At 45.1% G+C, this 21,490-nt stretch overlaps 1 protein-coding gene across 1 annotated transcript in view; it reads right to left on the minus strand.

Annotated features, from left to right (window-relative positions):
- The window catches only part of SVEP1 (sushi, von Willebrand factor type A, EGF and pentraxin domain containing 1), a 162,135-nt gene that overhangs the window by 57,499 nt on the left and 83,146 nt on the right, over positions 1-21,490 (minus strand). The window contains exons 25-32 of the mRNA XM_056849206.1: positions 20,997-21,154; positions 17,454-17,655; positions 16,565-16,740; positions 15,077-15,201; positions 12,692-12,815; positions 10,915-11,085; positions 2,370-2,543; positions 1,363-1,482 (exon numbers count right to left, since the gene is read on the minus strand). Coding sequence (XP_056705184.1) covers positions 1,363-1,482; positions 2,370-2,543; positions 10,915-11,085; positions 12,692-12,815; positions 15,077-15,201; positions 16,565-16,740; positions 17,454-17,655; positions 20,997-21,154 — 1,250 coding nt within the window. The remainder of the gene's footprint in view (positions 1-1,362; positions 1,483-2,369; positions 2,544-10,914; positions 11,086-12,691; positions 12,816-15,076; positions 15,202-16,564; positions 16,741-17,453; positions 17,656-20,996; positions 21,155-21,490) is intronic.

Genomic DNA, 21,490 nt, shown 5'->3' on the forward strand with positions numbered 1-21,490 from the left:
AAGCTGAATGAGTAAATGACTGAATAAATAAATGTTATTTATAGATTTAAAAATATATGAGGTGCATACATTATTGGAATAACCCATTTATGAGGTTCTTAGACTACCTTTCATTACTCCTCTTTTAATTGATTGGCCTGGATTATCTGCATCTGAGATAATGCCCTTTTTATTGAGTGATAGTGGATCCTAAACTTACACTGGCAGTTGCAAAATTTATTTCAATCATTATGTCCCTTAAACAACAAGTTTAAACAATTCCGCTGCTCAAGATCTAGATAACAAGGAGCTTCTTAGGCAGGGGTGGGGAACGTCAGGCCCGGAGGCCGTTTAAGGCCCGCAAAATCATTTGGTCTGGCCCTTCATGGGTCCTGGCAGATCTCTAGCTCAGAAAGATCTAGGGCTGGTGATCCGCCCCCTTCCGCGGACAGAAATAGACTATATTCAAGGCAGAGGTGAGTTTGTTTTGCCGAGAAAAGGAACCCTTTTCCGCCCTTGCAGAAGAGTCGTTAGCTGTGGAGCTGCTAAGACCGCCCAAGAAACTGTGTTAACCCTTTCCCACCCAGGCCATGGAGAAACATATTCCCTCTGTACTACAAGAGGGCTGGGGGCGGAAGTGCGGAAGTGGCGACAATGGAGGGGTTAAAGGAGGCAGGGCCAGAATACGCGGGGGGGGGGGAGTTCTTAGCCAGTGTGTCCTCGTTTCATCCCTGCAGGCGGTGGTAGCAGGAGCCGGCTGTAAAATCCGGCCCTGACCATGCGGAACAGGAGCAACTCCAGCATGTGGCTGGACGGCTATGCCCGGCTGGTGCAACAGACCATCCTGTGCCATCAGGTGGGCAAGTGTGCCACTGTTTGGATGCCTACCTGCTTGCCCACGCGGGGAGGGGGTCATCTGTGGCAGCTGCCTGCTTGGGGCTTGGTTGGCTAATTTTTAAGTTGATAATTCTGTATGGCCTGCAAATGATGTTATAAATATCCAAATGGCCCTTGGCAGAAAAAAGGTTCCCCACCCGTTCTAAGGGATGAAGGAAAGGAAAGAAAAAATATACAAGATTGTTGCACAAGTGAATAAGCTTAAATAAGCCGTAGCTTACTTTAAAAAAATCTTGATTTGGTTTCAGAACTTTCAATGGTTGTTGACACACATTTCGAAAGCAATATGTGCTGTCTTAGAAAAATCATTATTTCTTTTAAGGGTCTATACCAGGTCCATTCAAAACCCTGAAGGTTTTGCAGTTCTCGTGAGGTGGATAATTTGGGCTGTCGGTGAACAACTGCTAAAATAGAATTCTGTGTGTTTACCTCATACTTGCCTCACCAGCCTCCTCTACCACCCCCAACTTCCTTGCCCTGCTTTACCTGCACATTTCTTGCCATCTCCCGTATAAGGGTGGATGCAGGTACATATGTAGGACCCGTTTGTGTTAAGGCAGGAAGCATGTTCATCACAGTCAGAACCAACTGCACATTCATCAACATCTGCAAACAAAACAGCCATCTTCAGAGCACTGCTTGTTATTAATATGGTTTCTGCCTTTCTGCTTTCAAATCCTAATATATCCCTGACTTGTGATAGCTGCCTCAGATTTTTCTCATCCTGAGATTCTTGAAGGTCTCTTTAAAGTCTCTTCCTGTTCTCACTTGCTTCCTTTTATGCCTAGAATTCTCTTTCTACAAACCTTCTCAGCCTCAAACAAGTATCCCTTCTGTGTTTAACGTCTAAGATTACTCATCTTCAGCTGAAACAAAGTCAACTGACAATGCAATCCCAAACAGAGTTACACTGTTCTAAGCCTACTGACTTCAATAGACTTAGAACAGTGTAACTCTGCTGAGGATCGCACTGGTGGATGTATCTGTCCTTGGTTTAACTCAAGCCTTATTACTCTTCTTTCTCTGATTCTCTCATTTCTCCGTTGTTTCTCTCTTCTGCTCCTACCCTGGTCTTTATATTGTAAGATCCCTGGAACAAGGACTGTATTTTGCTTCTGTTATTCTGTAAAGTGCCTGATGGCACTTGATAAACAACTTTACCCTCATGGCCCCAAATTATTACCATCTCAGGATCTCTTAATCTGATTCTTGGTACAAATAGAGTGTCTTTCATACCACCAGGATCTATTTAAAAGCAGTGCATGTAAAATGGGCAAGGTCCGCATTTGTTTTGCATACACTGTTGCTTTATAAGGACATAAAAGCTTTTCAGAAACCACTGAATGGAACAGATGCAGAATGATGACAAAAAAGCAAGCTATATTCTTACTTAGGCAGGCTTATTTTACTTTGGGGTAAGCAGGACTTTTGTGGTAGAAAGCTAAGCAGGATCTTTAGTCCACAAGATTAATGATGCAGTCAAATGAACTCACCAAGGCAAGAGAGCGAACCTCCATTCCAGCTGCCATTGTCTGTGCAATGCATCCTGGAGTCTCCCAACAAGTAATACCCGCTGTTGCAGTGGTAGGTAACAGTGCTTCCGGCAAAGAAATCCTCGGCAGAGTAAAAGCCATTTTCTAAAGGCGGAGGCCCTCCACAACTTATTCCTGCATCCAGAACAACATGTACACAAATGTATTAGATGTATTTCTTAACCTCATTTTGACACAAGTGCCATTACCTTGTGTTTTAACTCTTGGTGGTGGTGTAAAGTACCGTCAAGTCGCAGCAGACTCATGACAACCCCAGAGACTTTGGGAAATAGTTTACCATTGCCTGCCTCTGCGTAGCAGACCCTGGACTTCCTTGGTGGGTCTTCCACCCAAATACTAACCAGTGCCGACCCTGCTGAGCTTCCAAGGTCTGACAACATCGGGCTAGTCTGGGCCATCCTTGAAGCAAGCTTAATTCCAACTATCTTCTACGGATGTCAATGGCTTTGACCTCCTCCAGGCTGCAGTTTGAAGAATGCTATGCAACAGGCTCTTTCAGAACAGCAACTCCCACCTAGCCACACTGCAAGCCACTTTTGGGATGCCACAGAACTTCAATGGAACAAAATGCAATGGAACTCCAATGGAAAGAATGCAATGAAATGAAATTGAAGTGGGGGCGAGCGAAGGCAGCTGTCATTCTGGAAAAGAACACACATGCACAATACTATGTGTGCACTTCAGTGGGCTTTAATGTTCATGTTTTTAAAACTCTAATAAGCATGTTGCCAGGTCCTGTAATTTTGACAGAGTTGCCTTTTGCAGAGATCTGTCTTTCCCTCTCAGAAACCAATTCTCCCCAGTTGTTGTTGTTTTTTCCTGGGGCTCTCTTGCAGGGCAGGAGAAATTGAAAATACTAGCCATGTCTTTCTCAGGTGCAGCTTTTATGAAGGTATTCAGCAGAAGTGGATTTATCCTATTATTAACTCAAGGGAGCTCAGCACGGAGGAAGAGGAAATAAAATTTCTTCTATGGGAAGGGGACTTTTTCTGCCTTGCTCAAGCAGCCAAATTCTGTGCTGCGGCAATTAAGACTGGTTTGGAAAGGACTAATAATATTAAGAATGGTATTGGTTAATTTTAACTGGTAAACATGTGGTTTTAAAATTTTAAATCCTATTAATTTTAAATTTTTAAACTTCTGATATTTTCCAAAGAGATTATTTTACTTCCTTTAGGTTTGTAACATGGCTGTGGTGTTCTGTAAAAATAAATTCATTCATTCATTCCTGATGAGGCTCACACATTGGAACCTCCACAGGGAGAAAACCAGCTGGGGAGAAGCCTATTTTTTGTGTGAGGGAAGCGTGGATCAGGAAAAATTTAGCACTTCCTGTTTCCTCCTACAGTTGACTTTAAGTTGTCTCCCTAAGTCCCCTTTCCATGCCTCCCTGCTCGAATCCAAACAGATTCCTAATTTATAGGCTTTTGCCCTGACTCACATTCTGATAAACAGAGTTTCACTAACCTGTAACTGTTGTTCATCTGGTGGATCTTCTATGCAGTAACACATCGGGACTGCGCAGGCCAGCCACGGATAAGATTTGTCAGCTTCTAGCAAAATCTAAAAAGAGAGTGCTCCCCCTCCCCTCGGGGCATGCAGACTTCCTGCCCAGCGGTCGCATGACCCAGGGGGAGGGAGCACTCTTCCATCCAGTTCTCCAACCTGCCACCACAGAACCAACAACCACATGAATGCGGAGAGTCCCACAGCGGGGAAGGAGGGAGGGATGGGTTATTGCATAGAAGATCCACCAGATAAACAACAGTTACAGGTAAGTGAAACTCTGTTTTTCATCTGCGTGGCTTCTATGCAGTCCCACATTAGGAGAATAGCAAGCTCGCTTACCAGGAGGTGGGTGTGGGACAATCACCGAAACAGCGATTGCAAAATGGCACGTCCCACGGCTGCTTCTCTAGCGGAGTCCACATCCACGGCGTAGTGTTTCATGAACGTGGATGGCGTGGACCAAGTAGCAGCTTTACAGATGTTGTGAAGATCAACCTTGGAGGAGAATGTGATGGATGCCGCATATGCTCTGGTCAAATGTGCTTTAATCATGTCAGGGCACTCTTGACCTGCAAGTTCGTAGGCCAACTTGATGGCCGATGTGATCCATCTGGAGAGAGTCTGTGGGGAGGCTCGACACACTTTACGGTGACCACCAAAACAGATGAATAAATTATCGTCCTTCCTGAAACTGCGTGTTCGCTTTATATAGAAAAGGAGAGCTCTGCGAACATCTAGGGAATGTAGGGCTCTGTCTGCACTAGAGGACAGGTTAGGGAAAAATACCGGTAGAACTATGTCTTGGCCAAGGTGAAAGGCTGAGACCACTTTTGGTAAAAAGGAAAGTTTTGGTTTTAACACAACCCTATTGGAATGAAATTTAGTATACGGAGGGGAATGTGACAGTGCTGAAAGGTCACTAACCCTCCTCACCGAGGAGGGCCAATTTGAAAGGAAGGCCAGTTTGAAAGACAGTAAGGAAAGCTCGCATGTAGCCAGAGGCTCAAATGGTGGCTTCATGAGTTGTGAGAGTACCAACGACAGGCTCCATTGCGGAATGGGAGGCGAGACCAGAGGGTATAAGTTGATGAAGACTTTAAGGAATTTTTTGGATAGCGGGTGAGAAAAAACTGAAAAAGAGTCAATATTGCAGTGGAAAGCCGAAATAGCGGCTAAATGAACTTTAATGGAGGAATTTGATAAACCATCTTTGAGGGACATCAAATAATCCAAAATAGAGGACAACGGGCATGTAACAGGAGAAAGTGATTTGGTTGTCGCCCAACTAGAAAACCGCTTCCATTTTGAATTGTACGAACGGCGGGTGGAAGACTTTAGGGAGTATAACAGAACTCTGGCTACTCTATCAGACCACTGCCCTAGAGTCAAATCCTCCAGGCTGCCAGCTGGATGTTCGGGGGTTAGTGGGAAGGGTCCTTGGGTAGGTGGATGAATTCCCCGTGGACAAGGGACATTAGCATCACAAACCATGACCTCCTGGGCCAAAAGGGTGTGATCACTATGGCATTGGTGTGGTCGTGCCTGAGCTTGGCAATTACTCTCTGAAGTAGAGGGAAAGGTAGAAACAGATAAAACAGAGCCCCGCTCCATGTTGACTGAAAGGCATCGCCCAGGGAGCCTGGGCTCGCTCCTGCCCTTGAGTAGAACTGTGGACACACAGAGTTGAGATGTGTGGCGAACAGATCTATCTGTGGGCGACCCCATAGATGGAATAGGTGGTGTAGGCAGTGCGTGTTCAGAGTGATCTCGTGCGCCTGATTTGGATGACAACTCAGGGCATCCGCCAGAGTGTTGCTTGTGCCTGCGATGTGTATCGCTACAAGTGTCACCTGATGCGCTATGGCCCATTCCCAGATGCTGGTGGATTCCCTGCAGAGCAAAACGGACCATACGCCTGCCTGTTTGTTCAGATAATGCTGAGCGGTGGAACTGTCTGTAGCAATCTGAACGTGATGCCCTTCCAGATATCCTGTAAAGAAAGACAGAGCAAGGCGTATAGCACGAAGCTCAAGCAGGTTTATGTGTAGTCTGGATTCTGACGCAGACCAGATGCCCTGAGCCCTGAGGTGATCACAGTGGGCTCCCATTCCTGATGGGACGCATCGGTGAAAAGATGCAACTCTGGGGAGGGAAGGTGGAAGGGAAGGCCTGCAAGGAGGTTGGAATCGCTAGACCACCATTGCAGAGAGCGTATAACATATCTTGGGATGGAAAGACATTTGTATTGTGAGTCGATGTTAAGTCTAAACGTCCGGGGGAACCAACCCTGAAGTGGGCGCATACGGAGACGCACAAACTCTACCACGGCCGTGGTGGAGGCCATAAGGCCCAGAAATTTCTGTACTTTGAGGGCGGTCTGGAATCTATTCCTGGTGAACCGAAGGACCATAGACTGAATTGCACGGGCCCTTTGTGTAGGGAGAAAGGCTCTGGTTGACGTGGCATCCAAACGGGCCCCAATGAACTCTTGCACCTGGGAAGGGACAAGCCTAGATTTAGAGAAGTTGACTAGTAGGCCTAAATTGTTGAAGGTCTCTAGGATTATATCAAGTTGAGTAAGCAGCCCTGACTGCGAAGTTCCTACCACCAGCCAGTCATCGAGGTAGGGGAAGATGACACAACCTTTGAGCGCAAGGTGAGCTACAACCACCGCAAGGCATTTGGTAAATGTCCTAGGGGCTGTAGACAACCCAAAGGATAAGACATTGTATTGATAACATCTGCCATTGCACTCAAACCTCAAATACTGCCTGCAATCAGCATGGATCGCAATGTGAAAATAAGCATTGCGGAGATCTAACACCACAAACCACGTTTGTCAAGAAGGGGAAGCACTTCCGGCAGTGAAAGCATGCAAAACTTTCTGGTTTTAACAAACTCATTCAGCTCTTGGAGGTCCAGTATAGGATGCTTCCCCCCGCCCTTCTTGTCCACAAGAAAGAAGCGAGAATAAAACCCGCAAGCTTGATCAGCGGGAAGGACTTCAGAAATGGCCCCTTTGGAAAGGAGGGTGTCGACCTCCTGCAAAAGTGGCTCAGGGACCGGTGATGTAGAGCGGCCTGGGGCTCAATATGGGAGTAGAGCATCGAATTCGATGAAATATCCAACTTTTATTATTTTCAACACCCAAACATCATTTGTAACAGCAACCCAGGCATTGTGAAATGCAGACAACCGGTCTAAGAAATACACTGGAACCTCTAGTCATGCCTGTTTAGGCTTATTGAAACCACTAGGGGACACCCTGGGCCCTTTGCGGCCTCTAGGTTTAGTTTGGAACTCCCTGTCCTGTTGCGGACGTGGGAATGAGGGGCAGAAGTTAGATTGGTGAAAAGCCCCCTGGAATCTATAGGGGCGGGAAGATTGAGAGGTCTGGCGGCCAAAATACTGCCGTTTTGGGTCAGATGCCTGAGGGGCAATTCCCAGTGACCGTGCATTAGTCTTATTTTTCTTTAGACGGTCCAGGAACGTATCCGTTTGGTCACAAAACAGGGACGTGCCTTCAAAAGGAAGGTCTTCTACGCGTGCTTGAGTGTCATGGGGGAGTGTGGATTGGTGGAGCCATGCATATCGATGAATGACTATGGCGGAGGCTATAGCCTTACTAGATGAATCCGCCACATGGCACGTTGGTGTGAGCTGCTGTCTCGCGAGAGACATGCCCTCATTCTGGATGGCCCTGGCCGAGGGCCATTGGTCATCAGGAAGGATGGAGATTTGTGGGGAAACTCTATCCCAGAAGGAATACTGGTATCTAGCCATAACAGCTAGGAAGTTAGAGATGCGCAATCCCACCGCGCTAGAAGAGTAAATCTTTCTAGCGAGGGTATCCAATTTTCTCCCTTCTCTATCCTGCGGTGAGGAATGTGCTCTCGATCTATATTTACCAGGGAGCGCCTCCACCACCACTGAATTAGGCAGAGAGTGTTGATACAAAAACTCCCCGCCTTCCCTGCGGATTTTATATACATTTTCAACTCTCTTGGAGGAAGAGGGAACAGAACAAGGTTAGGCCAAATTGGCATGAACCACTTCAAGAATACTCTTTATCATAGGAAGCGCCACTGGACCCGCATCCGGGCAGTGGAGTATATCCATAATGGAATCCATTGGACCAGCATCATCAGGACTAAAATAAATATTAAGGGCTTTCGCCATGCGGATAAGTTGTTCCGCATACATGTGGATGTCTCCCGCAGGGGATATAGGCTTAGAGTCCCCCACAGTGTCCTCCGGGGAGGGTTGTGAAGTGCAGGACTCTTTATCTGAGTCCAGAGACACCTCGGTGTCATATTCTGAACGTGCAATGTCTTTCGACATAGAAGCCCACGACGAGATGCTTGCCTTGGGTGGTCCGGGATGTTGACATCAGGATGGCGAGACGGGATGAGTCGTGAACTGTGTCTGGAAGAGCCATGATCGTCTCTGTAGACATGTCGACGTCGACGGGAGTCCCTCGACCTTGAGCGAGTGCCCGATCGACGACTGTGGCGACCAGCCGAAATTTCCGAGTGCACGGAAGGAGTAAGCGAACGTTGGTGTCAAGAAGGTTGGCGTCGACGGCTGTCTCGTCGTCGAGAGGAAGACCGGCTCCAAGGATAGTCTCGCTGTCAACGGGAAGCTGGAGAGCGACTACGACGTGTCAACCTACGTGTGGATGCAGAACGACCTCGACGGGCCGATCGGCTCTGACGTGAAGCAGATCGGCTCCGACGAGAGATGGATCGGCGTCGATGAATGGATCGGCTCCGACGGGAATCAGATTGGTGTCGACGGGAATCCGATCAACTCCGGCGAGTAGATCGGCTTCGACGAGCAGCCACTCGAGGACGTTGAGATGCGGATTGACTCCGACGGGTTGATCGGCTCCGACGAGATGTGGATCGACTCCGACGGGCTGAATGGCTCCGACGAGGAGATCGACTTCGACGAGGAACCGACTGATGCCAAAGAGATTGGGATGGTGTCGGAGTATGGGATCGGGGCCGAGACGTTTGGCCGGGCTCGATGTGCAATGATCCCTGAGGCAAAACTGCATGGCTCTTTTCAGCAACCGACTGAGTTTCCTTAGTGATAGCGGATTGCGGCTGAGCAGCTGCCAACACAGAGCCGGTGTCGGTATCGGGCCACGCCACCGATTTGTTAGCCACCAAGGGCACGTCCTTGTAGAGCTTGATGAGGTGTTGCTCCATAAAGATTTTAACCTCCTGGGCCCTGCTCGGAGTTGGAGCCGAGGGGGTAGCCAGGGAATGAGGAGGTGAGTCCTCAATGGTAATGGGCTGGTGCCCAGCGACGTCGGAGGCGAGAGAAGCCAGTGGATGAGGAGACTTGGGCTGAGTTCGGCGGCGAGATGAGGTGGATTGAGATCGACGTTGAATCGACCTGGAGGACCGTGAAGGCGACTTGTGGCGTGGAGATCTAGAGCGAGATGAGTGGTGAGAGGAGCCATGACTGCGGCCATCTTGTGCCACCGGTGCGATAATTTTAGCGGGTTGGATGACCACCGAGGAAGGTTTGACCCGCTTGGAAGTATCTCCCGCCGACTGTTTGGAGACTTTAGACACTCTGGACGAGGGCCCGGGTTCAACCGATTGACCTTGCGAGGAGGTTGAAGGGCCTACTGCCGGATCCGGACGGAGAGACTCCTTGTAGAGGTGGGAGAGAAGGCGAGTCGAATGGCGCCTCAGGGCCTTCGCGGTGAGTTTGGCACAACTCTTACAAGACGCAGAAATATGGCCCTCTCCCAAACACAACAGGCACTCTTTACGAGTGTCTGTTTTAGCCATTTTTGTACCACAGGTGGCACATTTCTTGAAAAGAGGAGCCTTTTTAGACTCCATTGCTCCAACAGAAGCTAACACGTTCTCTCTCCATGGCGGCAGAAAGAGAACTGGAGGGAAGAGTGCTCCTTCCCCCTGGGCGGAAAGGCTGCATGCCCCGAGGGGAGGGGGAGCACTCTCTTTTTAGATTTTGCTAGAAGCTGACAAATCTTATCCGTGGCTGGCCTGCGCCTGCGCAGTCCCGATGTGGGACTGCATAGAAGCCACAGAGATGAAACATGAATTGTTGCCCTAATGTCCAGCCCCACTCTGTAATCTTGCGCATGGTTATGTGAGCTTCTGCCCCTCTGAAATTGTACTTTGTCTATGGACACTGGTGAATACTCTACCACTCAGTGCATAGAATGCTAAGTTTTCTGGGATTCCTCCTTGTTCCTGCAGCCCTTTCCGATCCCTGAAAAGATCACTCTAAGGAACATGGGACTTACATGGAGGCGCAACTGCATGGATTGGGGCTCTGGAGTGAGGAAGGACAAGGGGGATACAATAGTTTTTCCTCTTCTGCAGGAGCAGTTCCACAGAGGAAAGGGGTCAATTTCATCCCCTTGTCCCTCTTCACTCCAGCCCACCAACCTGTATGGCTGTGCCTCTGCATGGGTCTTGTGACCCCAGGAATGATCTTTCTGGTCAATGGAAGGAACTGCAGGAATGCAGAGAAAACTCTGTATGCCTTCCATGCATGGAGAATTGGATAAATGCTAATGTGTTTAGTTATGAGAAGCAGCCTAAACTAGATGCTATTGCACAGGCAGTACATTTATTTCATGGAGCTATGCCATTTTGTCTCAGATCCCCTGCTAATGGAAGTGCATAAATGGAACATTTCAGTGCCAAAAGTTCCTTCCTTCCTTCCTTCCTATCAGGGGTCTGGATGTGCAGAATGTGCGCCAGAAGAAAGCTTTTATAAACAAGAAAAGAGCTACATTTTCCTTTTTTAGGCTCCTGATGTGCCATAGATGACTAACGTAGGTTGGTGTGGGCTAGTTAGTTTCGTGCTATAGATTCTGAAGTCAAACAGTGCTATCCTAAAATGAGTTACCCCCTTCTAATCCCATTTATTTCAATTGGGGGGGGGAGGGTGTAACCTTCTTCTGAAAATTACCAAGAGCACTTACTTTCACATCTTGGAAGAGGTTGTGTCCACTGTCCTAAATTTAGACAGTGCTGGACAGAATTCCCCACTATGTAGAAACCAGAGTCACAAAAGAGGGAGACTTCTGACCCTGGCTTTAATTCACTTGATGAAGTCCTCAGGTGAGGAATGAAACCTTCTAAGGGTTGGCAATCTGTGTGGGGGGAAAAGAAACACACAGAGACACACACATGCTGAAAACAGCACAGATATAGATAAACAAAATCAAAAGCTAAATATTGTCGAAGGCTTTCACGGTCTGAGTTCAAGCTAAATACTCCAGTTACTACCAAACATGTAGCATAAATTTCATTCCCATCACTACCTAGTAGTTACATTTTCCCTCACTGGTACTGCATTATCTTCTCACTCTTCAGGTGAGCAAAGCTCTGAGGGGCTATACTTCATTGGCTCCATTTTAGATCTTTGATAGAACCAGGGGCAGAAGTGTATGTCTTAAAAATTGGGGGTGTGACACAGTTACAAATATTTCTAACCAACTATCTTAATTCCTGAGGCTTCACTCTGACCAGTCAAATCTTTGGTACTATATAACATGGACCTGTACAAGACCTAAAAACTACTGGCAGTCTTGTTTTGATGTAATGAAAGCTGGTTTCGCATCTGATTTTACCTTTAAAATTGAGGCTTTTTGCTTAATTATGTGTCAAAAGTTCCTAATAATCTATATTTATTGTCCTACATCTTATCACAGCTGTTAGAATTGTGTTTGTGAGACAGAAAACAGGTAACAGCTCTGACAGTCCAAGAACCAGCACAAAAAAGTCTAGAGACTTATCAACTAATTAGATTGATGGCTCTAAGGAATGGGAAAGATGCACAACAGACTGAGCTGATTTGGAAATCAATAATGCAAAAGTTATGTCAGTTTGTCAAGTAGGGTCTTTATTTTGCATTGTATTTTAAGTTTCAATTTTTGTTTGTATAGCATCTTTTTCTGTAAGAAGCATTTTAAACATAAATATAAAAATAATTTTTAAAAATTATATGCAGAAAAATTCTAAGGTCACTTTAATAAAATCATGGGTCATTCTTATGGGCCAATGTACACAGTCAACAAGATTTTCTTACAAGTAAAAGAAAACAGAATAAGGAGCCAAAAGTGATTTAAATTTCTGTTTCCAATGAATGACTGGAGAGTTCTCCCATCTGACCTTGTTTTAGCCTTCACTCTTTCAACATCCCTGTACAGGGAACCATAAATATTTCGCATGAGGTCCCAATGTTATTACACAACACTGGAATTTGAAGAATGAAGACTAAATGTTCCAGCATTAACTAATCTAATTATCTATGCAAAGCCAGTACAGCGGCGGGGGGGGGGGGGGTGTCATTGCATCATAAGTTTTGCATCTTTCAAGGGGGACCAATAAATAAAGAATTCCAATGATTTTTGGAATTTTCTACTTTTAAGAAACTTCCCCCCTGTTGATTCATCCTCCACCTTTGTGCTCAGTAAGTTTCTAGAACATTGTCTATGGTGCACAATCAGTTCATGAGGAATGAAGAAATGGCATTGCCAAAAAAGTGCAAAACAAAATTATTACCCAACTGGTTATCCCACTTCCCAACGTGTTTCAAACATGAGAAGATGTTCGGGAAATCAAATGGCCTTGTCTGGCTAAGAACCTCAAAAATACCTCTTACCAAGAAACTTCTCATAAGCTTTCAATGAACCCTAGAATGTTCCCAAACCTAATTTAAAAACTATCGCTTTTATAAGAAATTAAGGTTCTAACCAGCACAGAACATGCTCTTGGAATCTATCTTCACTCTTCCAACAATCCCAGGAAGGAAATCTGGCCAGGCCAATACATTGCCTTTTTGCAATTCCTCTGGACAAGAAACAGCCAATGATTTCACCTTAAAAGAGACAGAGAGCCAATAATTTGCAGTTGATTCATGAGTGCCAGGAAGCTGCTAAAGAACAAGAAGTAATTTATTACTGGAGAAGGGAGGAAAATTCTAACATTGTCCAGAGAAACCTCACTAATGCCTTCTGTCCACACGAGACAGCCTGGTGCTGCAAGAATAGGCCCCCTGACTCAACTGAGGCTGAGTTTGTGACCCAGGCTGGGAGTACTGAGGTAAAGAGGCTGGTCCCACCGGCTTGGCACTGTACACCCTGTGGCTGGCAGATGGTGGCCTGGGAGGGGCATGGGAGCCCAGGTGAGCCTGCGTGCACTCTTTCTGCATGGGCCACCCCGCTTCTCCCTTACTTAGCTGGGCTGCAGCCGGGCCCTTCCCCACACTTGGCTCCGGCTCTCCCACTCACCCACCTTTGAGTCTCAGTCGTTAAGGGTAGTGTTTCGGCTTATTTACTTCTGTTCCCCACCCAGGGTAATGCCGATTGCTACTTTGGGGTCAGGAAGGAATTTTCCTCCAAGCCAGATTGGCCAGGGGTCCTGGAATTTTATTTTTTTTATTTTTTTTGCCTTCCTCTGGGCATAGAGCAGGGGTAACTGGGGAGTAGGTGTGTGTAGTCTTAAAAGTTCTGCTGGGTGCAGGGAGTTTGGCTAGGTGACCGGGTATGTCAGGCTGGGTATGTTCAGCCTGAGGAGGAGAAGACTGAGAGGTGGTATGATAACCATCTTCAAGTTCTTGAAGGGCTGTCATATAGAGGATGGTGCCGAATTGTTTTCTGTTGCCCCAGAAGGTCGGACCAGAACCAATGGGTTGACATTAGATCTAAAGAGTTTCCGTCTAGACATTAGGAAGAATTTTCTAACAGTTAGTGTGGTTCCTCAGTGGAACAGGCTTCCTCGGTAGGTGGTAAGCTCTCCTTCCTTGGAGGTTTTTAAGCAGAGGCTAGATGGCCTCCTGTCAGCAATGCTGATTCTATGACTGTAGGCAGACCATGAGAGGGAGGGTATCTTGGCCATCTTCTGGGCATGGAGTATGGGTAATGGGGTGTGTGTGTGGGGGAAAGTAATTGTGAATTTCCTGCATTGTGCAGGGGGTTGGTCTAGATGACCCTGGTGGTCCCTTCAAATCTATGATTCTATGACCTTCGAGGTCCCTTCCAGCTCTACGTTTCATTTTTCAGTACTTCTATGTTTCTGTCAGCTGGGATGGCAGTTCAGGCATTTGAATGGATCCTTTGGTGGGGGGGAGGCTGTGCCTGCGAGCCTGCCTCCCCTGCTTTGGGGACTCCCTTACAGGGTCTTGGGGGGTTGAGCCATTCAACGGCATGCCCAGGTGGGGGATGTTGGCTGGCTCTCACCACCAGGTGGCAAGGGAACCATGCAGAGGCTGGTGCCCATGTGGGATCCTGGGGGTTTTCCACTCCACGGTTTCCCGCCTAGCAGGTGGGCTAGAGGGATGGGTTTAATTGGGCGGCAGGCGGGTTGCCCAACACTGAATTTGTCCCCATGCTGTGCCAGTGCTCCTGTGGTTGTGTTTATTAAAGCTGTGACCTACTTTTTCCCAATTAATTGTGTGTGGTGTGTTATTTCCTCCCCTGCTCTGCTCCCTCCCTTGCCCCTGGGTCCGCGATTTTGTTTTAAATAAAAACAAAATCAGAACAAGTCAGGTGTGGAAAACAAAGCAATATCAAAACTGCAACAGACTGAAAACAAAGTGAGTGAATGAACTATGACAATTCAAGGCAAACCTGGAACCATTCTTATTTTTACCAGTGTTTCAGAGAACAGCAATATTTCAGAAGGTACCAGTTTGTAAAGGATGTGAATTGTGCTCTAGTTGCTTGTTCGATCCACAGATAACTTAGGACTGTTCCCATGAAATTACATTGTTCTTCCAAGGGAACAAGAACTGATAATTTACTACTGATTCATGAGCTGTGCAAAATAACTGGCAGTTGAGAAAGAACAGGAAGTCATTAATTAGTCTAAGAACAAAGCACATTGTAGAGAGTAGGAGACCCGTTACTTCTGGGTACAGAGAATAGAATGCTGTGGTAAGTGAACAGGGATGCTTATATGAACAAGCAAGACATCTTCAGCTAATACATTGTTTTACAAAATAACAGCAACAATTCTATCAGTTCATTTGAGAAAGACACAGAGATATAAGGGGGAAATCAGGTTGGGAAGATGGAAGGTTACTTCAGATTTTCATCCCAGCAAACTTTCAGAAAACCAAATTAGATGCTATATATTTACCTGTTCTAGAGACAGAACATAATCCCAAATGTTAAGCTGGCTGATTGAGCCAACAAAAGACTCAGCAGGATTGAACCCTTCTCCTCTTTGGTCTTGTTCCTGTCCAAGCACTAAAGCACCTCCACCTACACGAGGCAGAAAAGCAGGATATGAAGAAGCCAGCACACCCTGTACCTGAATAACGGATAATATATATCAACATTATTCTATTTGTAACTTCAGCTAACAAGGCAGAGTGCTGCAGAAGCAGCTTTATGGATGAAGAGATAAAACTATGCAGATGGGGTGACCTAGGTTGAGTTACATGGGAAGAAATAACTAGGCTGTAATTTTTTGAGACAGTTGATGGGTCAATAGTGTCCAGGAGGGGGGAGGGGAATGGTTGCACCCAACTTGAGGATGAACAGACGATATCAATGTAACTCAGTTCACATATTATTACTTTTGCAGCATGGGAGCCGTGTCTGCGTGGCAGCACTGACAAGAGGTAACCATATCATCATGCCTACCCTACGTAATTCAATGTCTTGAACACATGAACACATGAAGCTGCCTTATAGTAAATCAGACCCTTGGTCCATCGAAGTCAGTATTGTCTTCTCAGACCGGGAACAGCTCTCCAGGGTCTCAGGCAGAGGTCTTTCACATCACCTACTTGCCTAGTCCCTTGAACTGGAGATGCTGGGGATTGAACCTGGGACCTTCTTCATGCCAAGCAGATGCTCTACCACTGAGCCACAGCCCCTCCCCATGCTTCCAGTATTTCAATGTCTTCCAGTAAATGCCTTCCACCCTATGTAATTCCATGTCATTAACTACCATGTATAGGTTATTGGAGGGGCATGTGTGGCTAGGCCTTCTGGCAACAGCTTCCATACTACAGCATAAATCAGGCCTGAGAGAGTGTTTTGGTTAAAAGTTTTTTTTAAAAAAAACAACAACTGCTAATTTGAAATATATATACAGGTTGAGCATCCCTTATCCGGACTGCTTGGGACCAGAAGTGGTCCATATTTCAGATCTTTTCATATTTTGTAATATTTGATTATACATAATGAGATATCTTGGGGATGGGACCCAAGTCTAATTACAAAATTCATTTATGTTTTATATATATTTTAAAGACACTTTATATACATAGCCTGAATGTAATTTTAAACAATATTTTTAATAATTTTGTGTACACTGAACCATCAGAAAGCAAACTGGAGTGCTGTGAGTAATGCCTGAATGCCGGCTCAAAAAGTCTGGTTTTCGGGGTCAGTCCAGATATCGTCTGTCTGAATAAGGGATACTCAACCTGTATACAATTATCCGTTTGTTGTAATTATGATCTTCTTCAAAAGTGATCAAAGGGAAAAACAGAGAAGAACTGGCAGAAGCAGGCCCCATCTTAAGAGCTGTAACTGGAAAACACAAAACACTTCACAGTGGGAATGCTTCACATAAGTGAAGCGAAACGGAGTAAATGCAAAAGCAGGGCAGTACCAGGGATTTCTGTTCCGACAGATAAACCACGGCCTCCGTCAGATAGCTTCCCATCGATAAAGACTCTCCAGGCTCCGTCAGTACTGGCCCAGGTGACGGCAACGTGATGCCAGTTGCCATCATTGACAGAAGGGCAATCTGTAATACTCTCTTTCCCATTCACATAAAGAACCCACCTGCAATAATTTGAGAGGGGGAGGGGGGGAGAGACTGAATTGTCTGTAAATACCTGCAGTGGCTTAAGTCAGAATCTATCTTTCTTTTCTACATTTGTACAAGGCTGTTTCTGATATTTACTAATTGCTTTATGTGGATCAGCCCAGCAAGAGTACAGCCATGTGGAAGAAGTAATATCTAAACTGGCACATACACCTCCCCAAAAAGCTGCAAAAACATCTAATTGCACAGGAAGTCAATATACTATGAATAAAATGTTGGTTTGAGCTCACGTATGAAGAGAGACAAATTGAGATGTCCCTGAGCTTCTCAGAGCATTTTTTTCTTTTGAAATCCAGAATCATGGTACATTCTTGATCAAGAATGGCAAACCTGGGGGCCTGCAAAACAACTTTATCCATTTTTACCACATTTTTAATCAAGGTGTGGTAAGCACTTTGCAGTTTCACTTTTAATAACATTTAAAATTTAATAGATCAAAAGTTGCAAGAAGCAGAGCTGTGTCATTCTTTAATGAAACACACCTTAATTTTGGTTCTGTGTGCAATGCTCTAACCAAGCTGTAGTGTGTGCGCTCCCTAACAGAGAAGCTCTTACTGCTGATGCCAACATTGTTAGAAAGCCTGACCACCTGTGTGGAGAATAAAGAGGCCTATGAAAATACAGAAGGCTGGTCTAGCATTCAAGACAGTACTGCTGCTAACTCATATACCCATTGTAATCTGTAAGCAGAAATGCATTGTCACTCCCATTTTCCACTGCGTAAGAAATTGGAGTCCCATAGTTAGTAGTATCAGTGGATTTCATCCAGAAGGCACAGGTGATCTCACTGAGAGTGGGGAGGACACCGTCCAGCATAACATAGCCATAGATCCCAGAAACTTCAAAGTCCAGATTGAATCCAGAAGACTGTTCTGCAACGAAATCAGAAAATACTCAGGCATGTCTCCTACATTTCACAACTTCAGTAGTTTGGTTGCAAATGTGTGAGTTTAAATAGAACAAAGAGCAAACTCTATCTGCCATGTGAACAGGACACACAAGCCGATCTTGAGATAGTCTTGGAACATCCAGGCATTATAAAGAGCGCCTAAACAAATGCACACCTTTACAGTGGGAATATCAATGATGTCATCTAAAGAATTAGGTCCCAGTGCAGTGCGGTGTTTATTGTACTCAAACAGGAACAGGTGGCCCAGGTTTTAATCCCTACTCAACCACCAAACTCACCAACCAACTGTGGACCAGTGAGTCCCTTTCTCCTTCCACCTAAACAACCTTACTGGGCAGTTGCGAGAACAAAAAATGTAGAAAGGGGAAACCACTGAAGCCACCCTGGACTCTATGGAGGAAGAATAGGATAAAAATGTGGTGGACTAGTACTGTAGGAAGTACATATACAAGGAATCACACACACACATAAACACACAGAAGTCGTGTGTGTGTGTGTGTGTGTGAAGTGCTGTCAAGTCGCTTCCGAATCATGGTGACCCTATGAATCACTGTCCTCCAAAACGTTCTATCCTTAATAGCCTTGCTCATATCTTGCAAACTGAGGGCCGTGGCTTTCTTTATAAAGTCAATCCATATGTTGTTGGGTCTTCCTCTTTTCCTGTTGCCTTCAGCTTTTCCTGGCATGATTGTCTTTTCCAATGATTATTGTTTTCGCACGTGACCAAAGTAGGGCTATCACGAGGGGCTTATAACCCCCATCAGTCGCCCACAGGCTCACTGGGACACCTGTGGCACTGAGGATAAATGATCTGGTCCTACTATGCTGGTTTGCATTTAGTGGTTGCATTCAGTTTGCCTTACATTCTAGAGCTGAACAGCCCAGTTTTTCCCAACTTACCAAAGACAACAGCACACTAAGGATGAAATCCAGAGAAAGATAAGCAACTTTAGATCCAAGTGAAATCAAAATGTCTTTTTGTATTTAACTATGTGTTTTAAGATTTGAATAAGGATAGTACTAGGAATGTGCAGAACATTTCCTTTCATCCTAATTTTTGTTTTCGTTTTTCAAAAGAATAACTTGGATAGGTTTTAGTTAAATCAGTTATTGAGGCTATTTGTTTTAGTTATTCAGTTCTGTTTTAAATTTTCATTTGTTTCAATGGTAAACACATTTTTCTGGCTGGAACTTTCCCCCCTCCAGCCAAGTGGGATAAAGTTCTTAAGAGTCATACCTCTCACCCATGGGATCTTGACTGCTAAATTGCCAGCAGATAAGAGAAAGTGCCCTAATTTTACAAGCAGGCAAATTAAAAATTTCACTTCCAGATCAGACACAGAGAGGCATTCAGCAAACCAAGAAAGCAAATAGTGGGAACAAATAATGTATAATTGTAAATATACAACCTGCCCATTGGTATGTAAAGAAAGCAGAAAGCAGAAGCCCTGTTTATAAAACACAGATGGGTGAAGGGACCTAAACTTTACCCACTTCCAAGCCATACCTTGCTGAACTTTGTGTTTGAAATATTTTTCCCAACCCAGCTCTGACACAAAAAGCGAATCAGATTAAGATAAAAACACTTTAAGCACTGTTGTGCAGTGCAGTAAAAGGCAGGATTGCCCCACCCTTGCTTTCATTACTTGTGAGTGGCAGACTAATATAATTATACACTTCTAGTTTGGCCTTTGGTTCAAGTAACAGTGAGGTTGCCTGTCTTGTACTGCCTCTCTAGAATAATGGCAGCTGAGAGAAAGGCATTTTGCTTGAGGAAATGGCATGAGGGGGAAGGGTTAACTTCTCCACTCATGCTCCCCTCAACTTTTTTTAAGGTGTTGTTAAATTGCAGGTGTTGAAGGTCTCAGAACTTCCTCACACATTTCATCTGGTTTTGCCCTAAACAGATTCTCTCTCTCTTATTATTGACTCCAGGGCACACGCACACACACACACACACACACATTAAGATGGAACAGAAGAAGCTGCCTGGTGTCTGAAGTGGGGAGTGCCTGCCTTCCCCACCCAGTCTGCAGCACAGTCTGTTGCCAACGTCTGCAACAAAATCTTTGACTCCAGCCGCCCCAATGATGGCACTACTTAACAAGTGGGGAGAGGGAAGAGTACAGCATTTATTATATTCTTGCCAATCCCTCATATGTACCACTATCTGCCTGTAGGCCAGCATGTACAAGCAAACTATTTGCCCCAGTGCCTAGCATGCACAGCACCACAGAGAAAAGAATAGTCATTGTTTATATATATCAAATCAAAGCCCTTCCTAGGCCAATAAGCCTGAAATGTGATTGATATACATAAAAGACAGACCTATCAGTGCTAACCTCTGCAGTGGTGAGATCAATGTGAATATCTGCAGACTGGAGATCATCCCTGTGAGTTATATATATATTTTGAATCATACTCGCCTCACTCGCCCTACTCTCTCTCTCCTCCAGGAACTCTAAGCTCAACAGCCTAATGCCAGCGTAATAGCCAGATCTGGAATTTCTGACACTTACTGATTATTATTTTTCCCCCAGTTTGCATAGGTGTAATAACTTTTTCAACAAACAGGGTGTCTTCTTTTGGATCTTGATTAGTTAACATAGGGAACTTTCAAACATGCCAAATAATACACTTTCAATCCACTCTCAATGCACTTCGCAGTTGGACTTCACTGTGCGAAATGGCAAAATCCACTTGCAAACAATTGTTAAAGTGCATTGAAAGTGGATTGAAAGGGCATTATTTAGCATGTGTGAAAGCACCCTTACAAATATACATCTTTAGTCACATGCTTTTTCATGGATTGACCCATTGTAATTAAACCACCAAATATTTCATTGTAATAGAACAGAACTTCCCATTCAAGGCTTTTTGAAGGAAATGAAATGGTACTATACACACACTACAAAACTCTGTTTCCGGCAGAGTTTTCAACAGTCTGAAGGTACACTATTGCCAGAACAATAGCAACTGGACAAAATTTGTCACTACATTAAACTATGCAAAAAGCTCTGAATATTGCCCAGTAAGAAAAATCCAGATGGTCTTTGTTATTATAAGGTTTATGCTGTTGAAGACTTACACAAAGCAGCTTAAGAGGAAACTCTTGTCACAAATAAAACACTGGGAGAAAAGCTAAATGCCATATTGAAGGTCTGTAACTTTGTCGAAAACGAAATTTCATTATGAAATCCATTACATTCATAGAAAGCTGGTTAGTACCAGTTCAGTTTTGCACAACCATTTCTCAGAAACATTGCTGAGCACTGGTTTTGCCAGTTCTTTGGTCCTGTGTACCTGTTTCACATCTGCTGCCTGTAAAGCCAGGAGGACATTTACAAATGAACGAGTTCAAGGCATCCACACAGGTTGCTCTGTTTGCGCAGGGGCTAGATTCACACTCGTTGATGTTCACTTCACATTGTGGCCCTGTATATCCTGTGACACACTGACACCTGAGAGCAAAAAAAATACAATTCCATTACTGCTGTTCAAACAATTAAATGCTTTTATTACTGTAGTTCCAAGCTGCCTATTCAAGTGACACGGGCAACGAGAAAGAAAAACAGACAGAGTGGCTGAACTTCAAACTTGTCCCAACAGATGATGAGTTGGCTGGGAGGGGACCCTGCTGCCAAGTGGACTGTGTAATCTTGATTTGTCCTCCTACTCATTTCAGATCTATAGCATTCAGGATTTATGTCCACAGTTAAAGCAGACTGGGCATTTACAGGTCTATGGCCTTTGTGTGACCTTTGCACAGTGGAGGAGACAATTCTTCAAGTGTCCTA

The sequence above is a fragment of the Euleptes europaea genome, chromosome 4 (genome assembly GCF_029931775.1).
Source record: "Euleptes europaea isolate rEulEur1 chromosome 4, rEulEur1.hap1, whole genome shotgun sequence".
NCBI lineage: Eukaryota > Metazoa > Chordata > Lepidosauria > Squamata > Sphaerodactylidae > Euleptes > Euleptes europaea.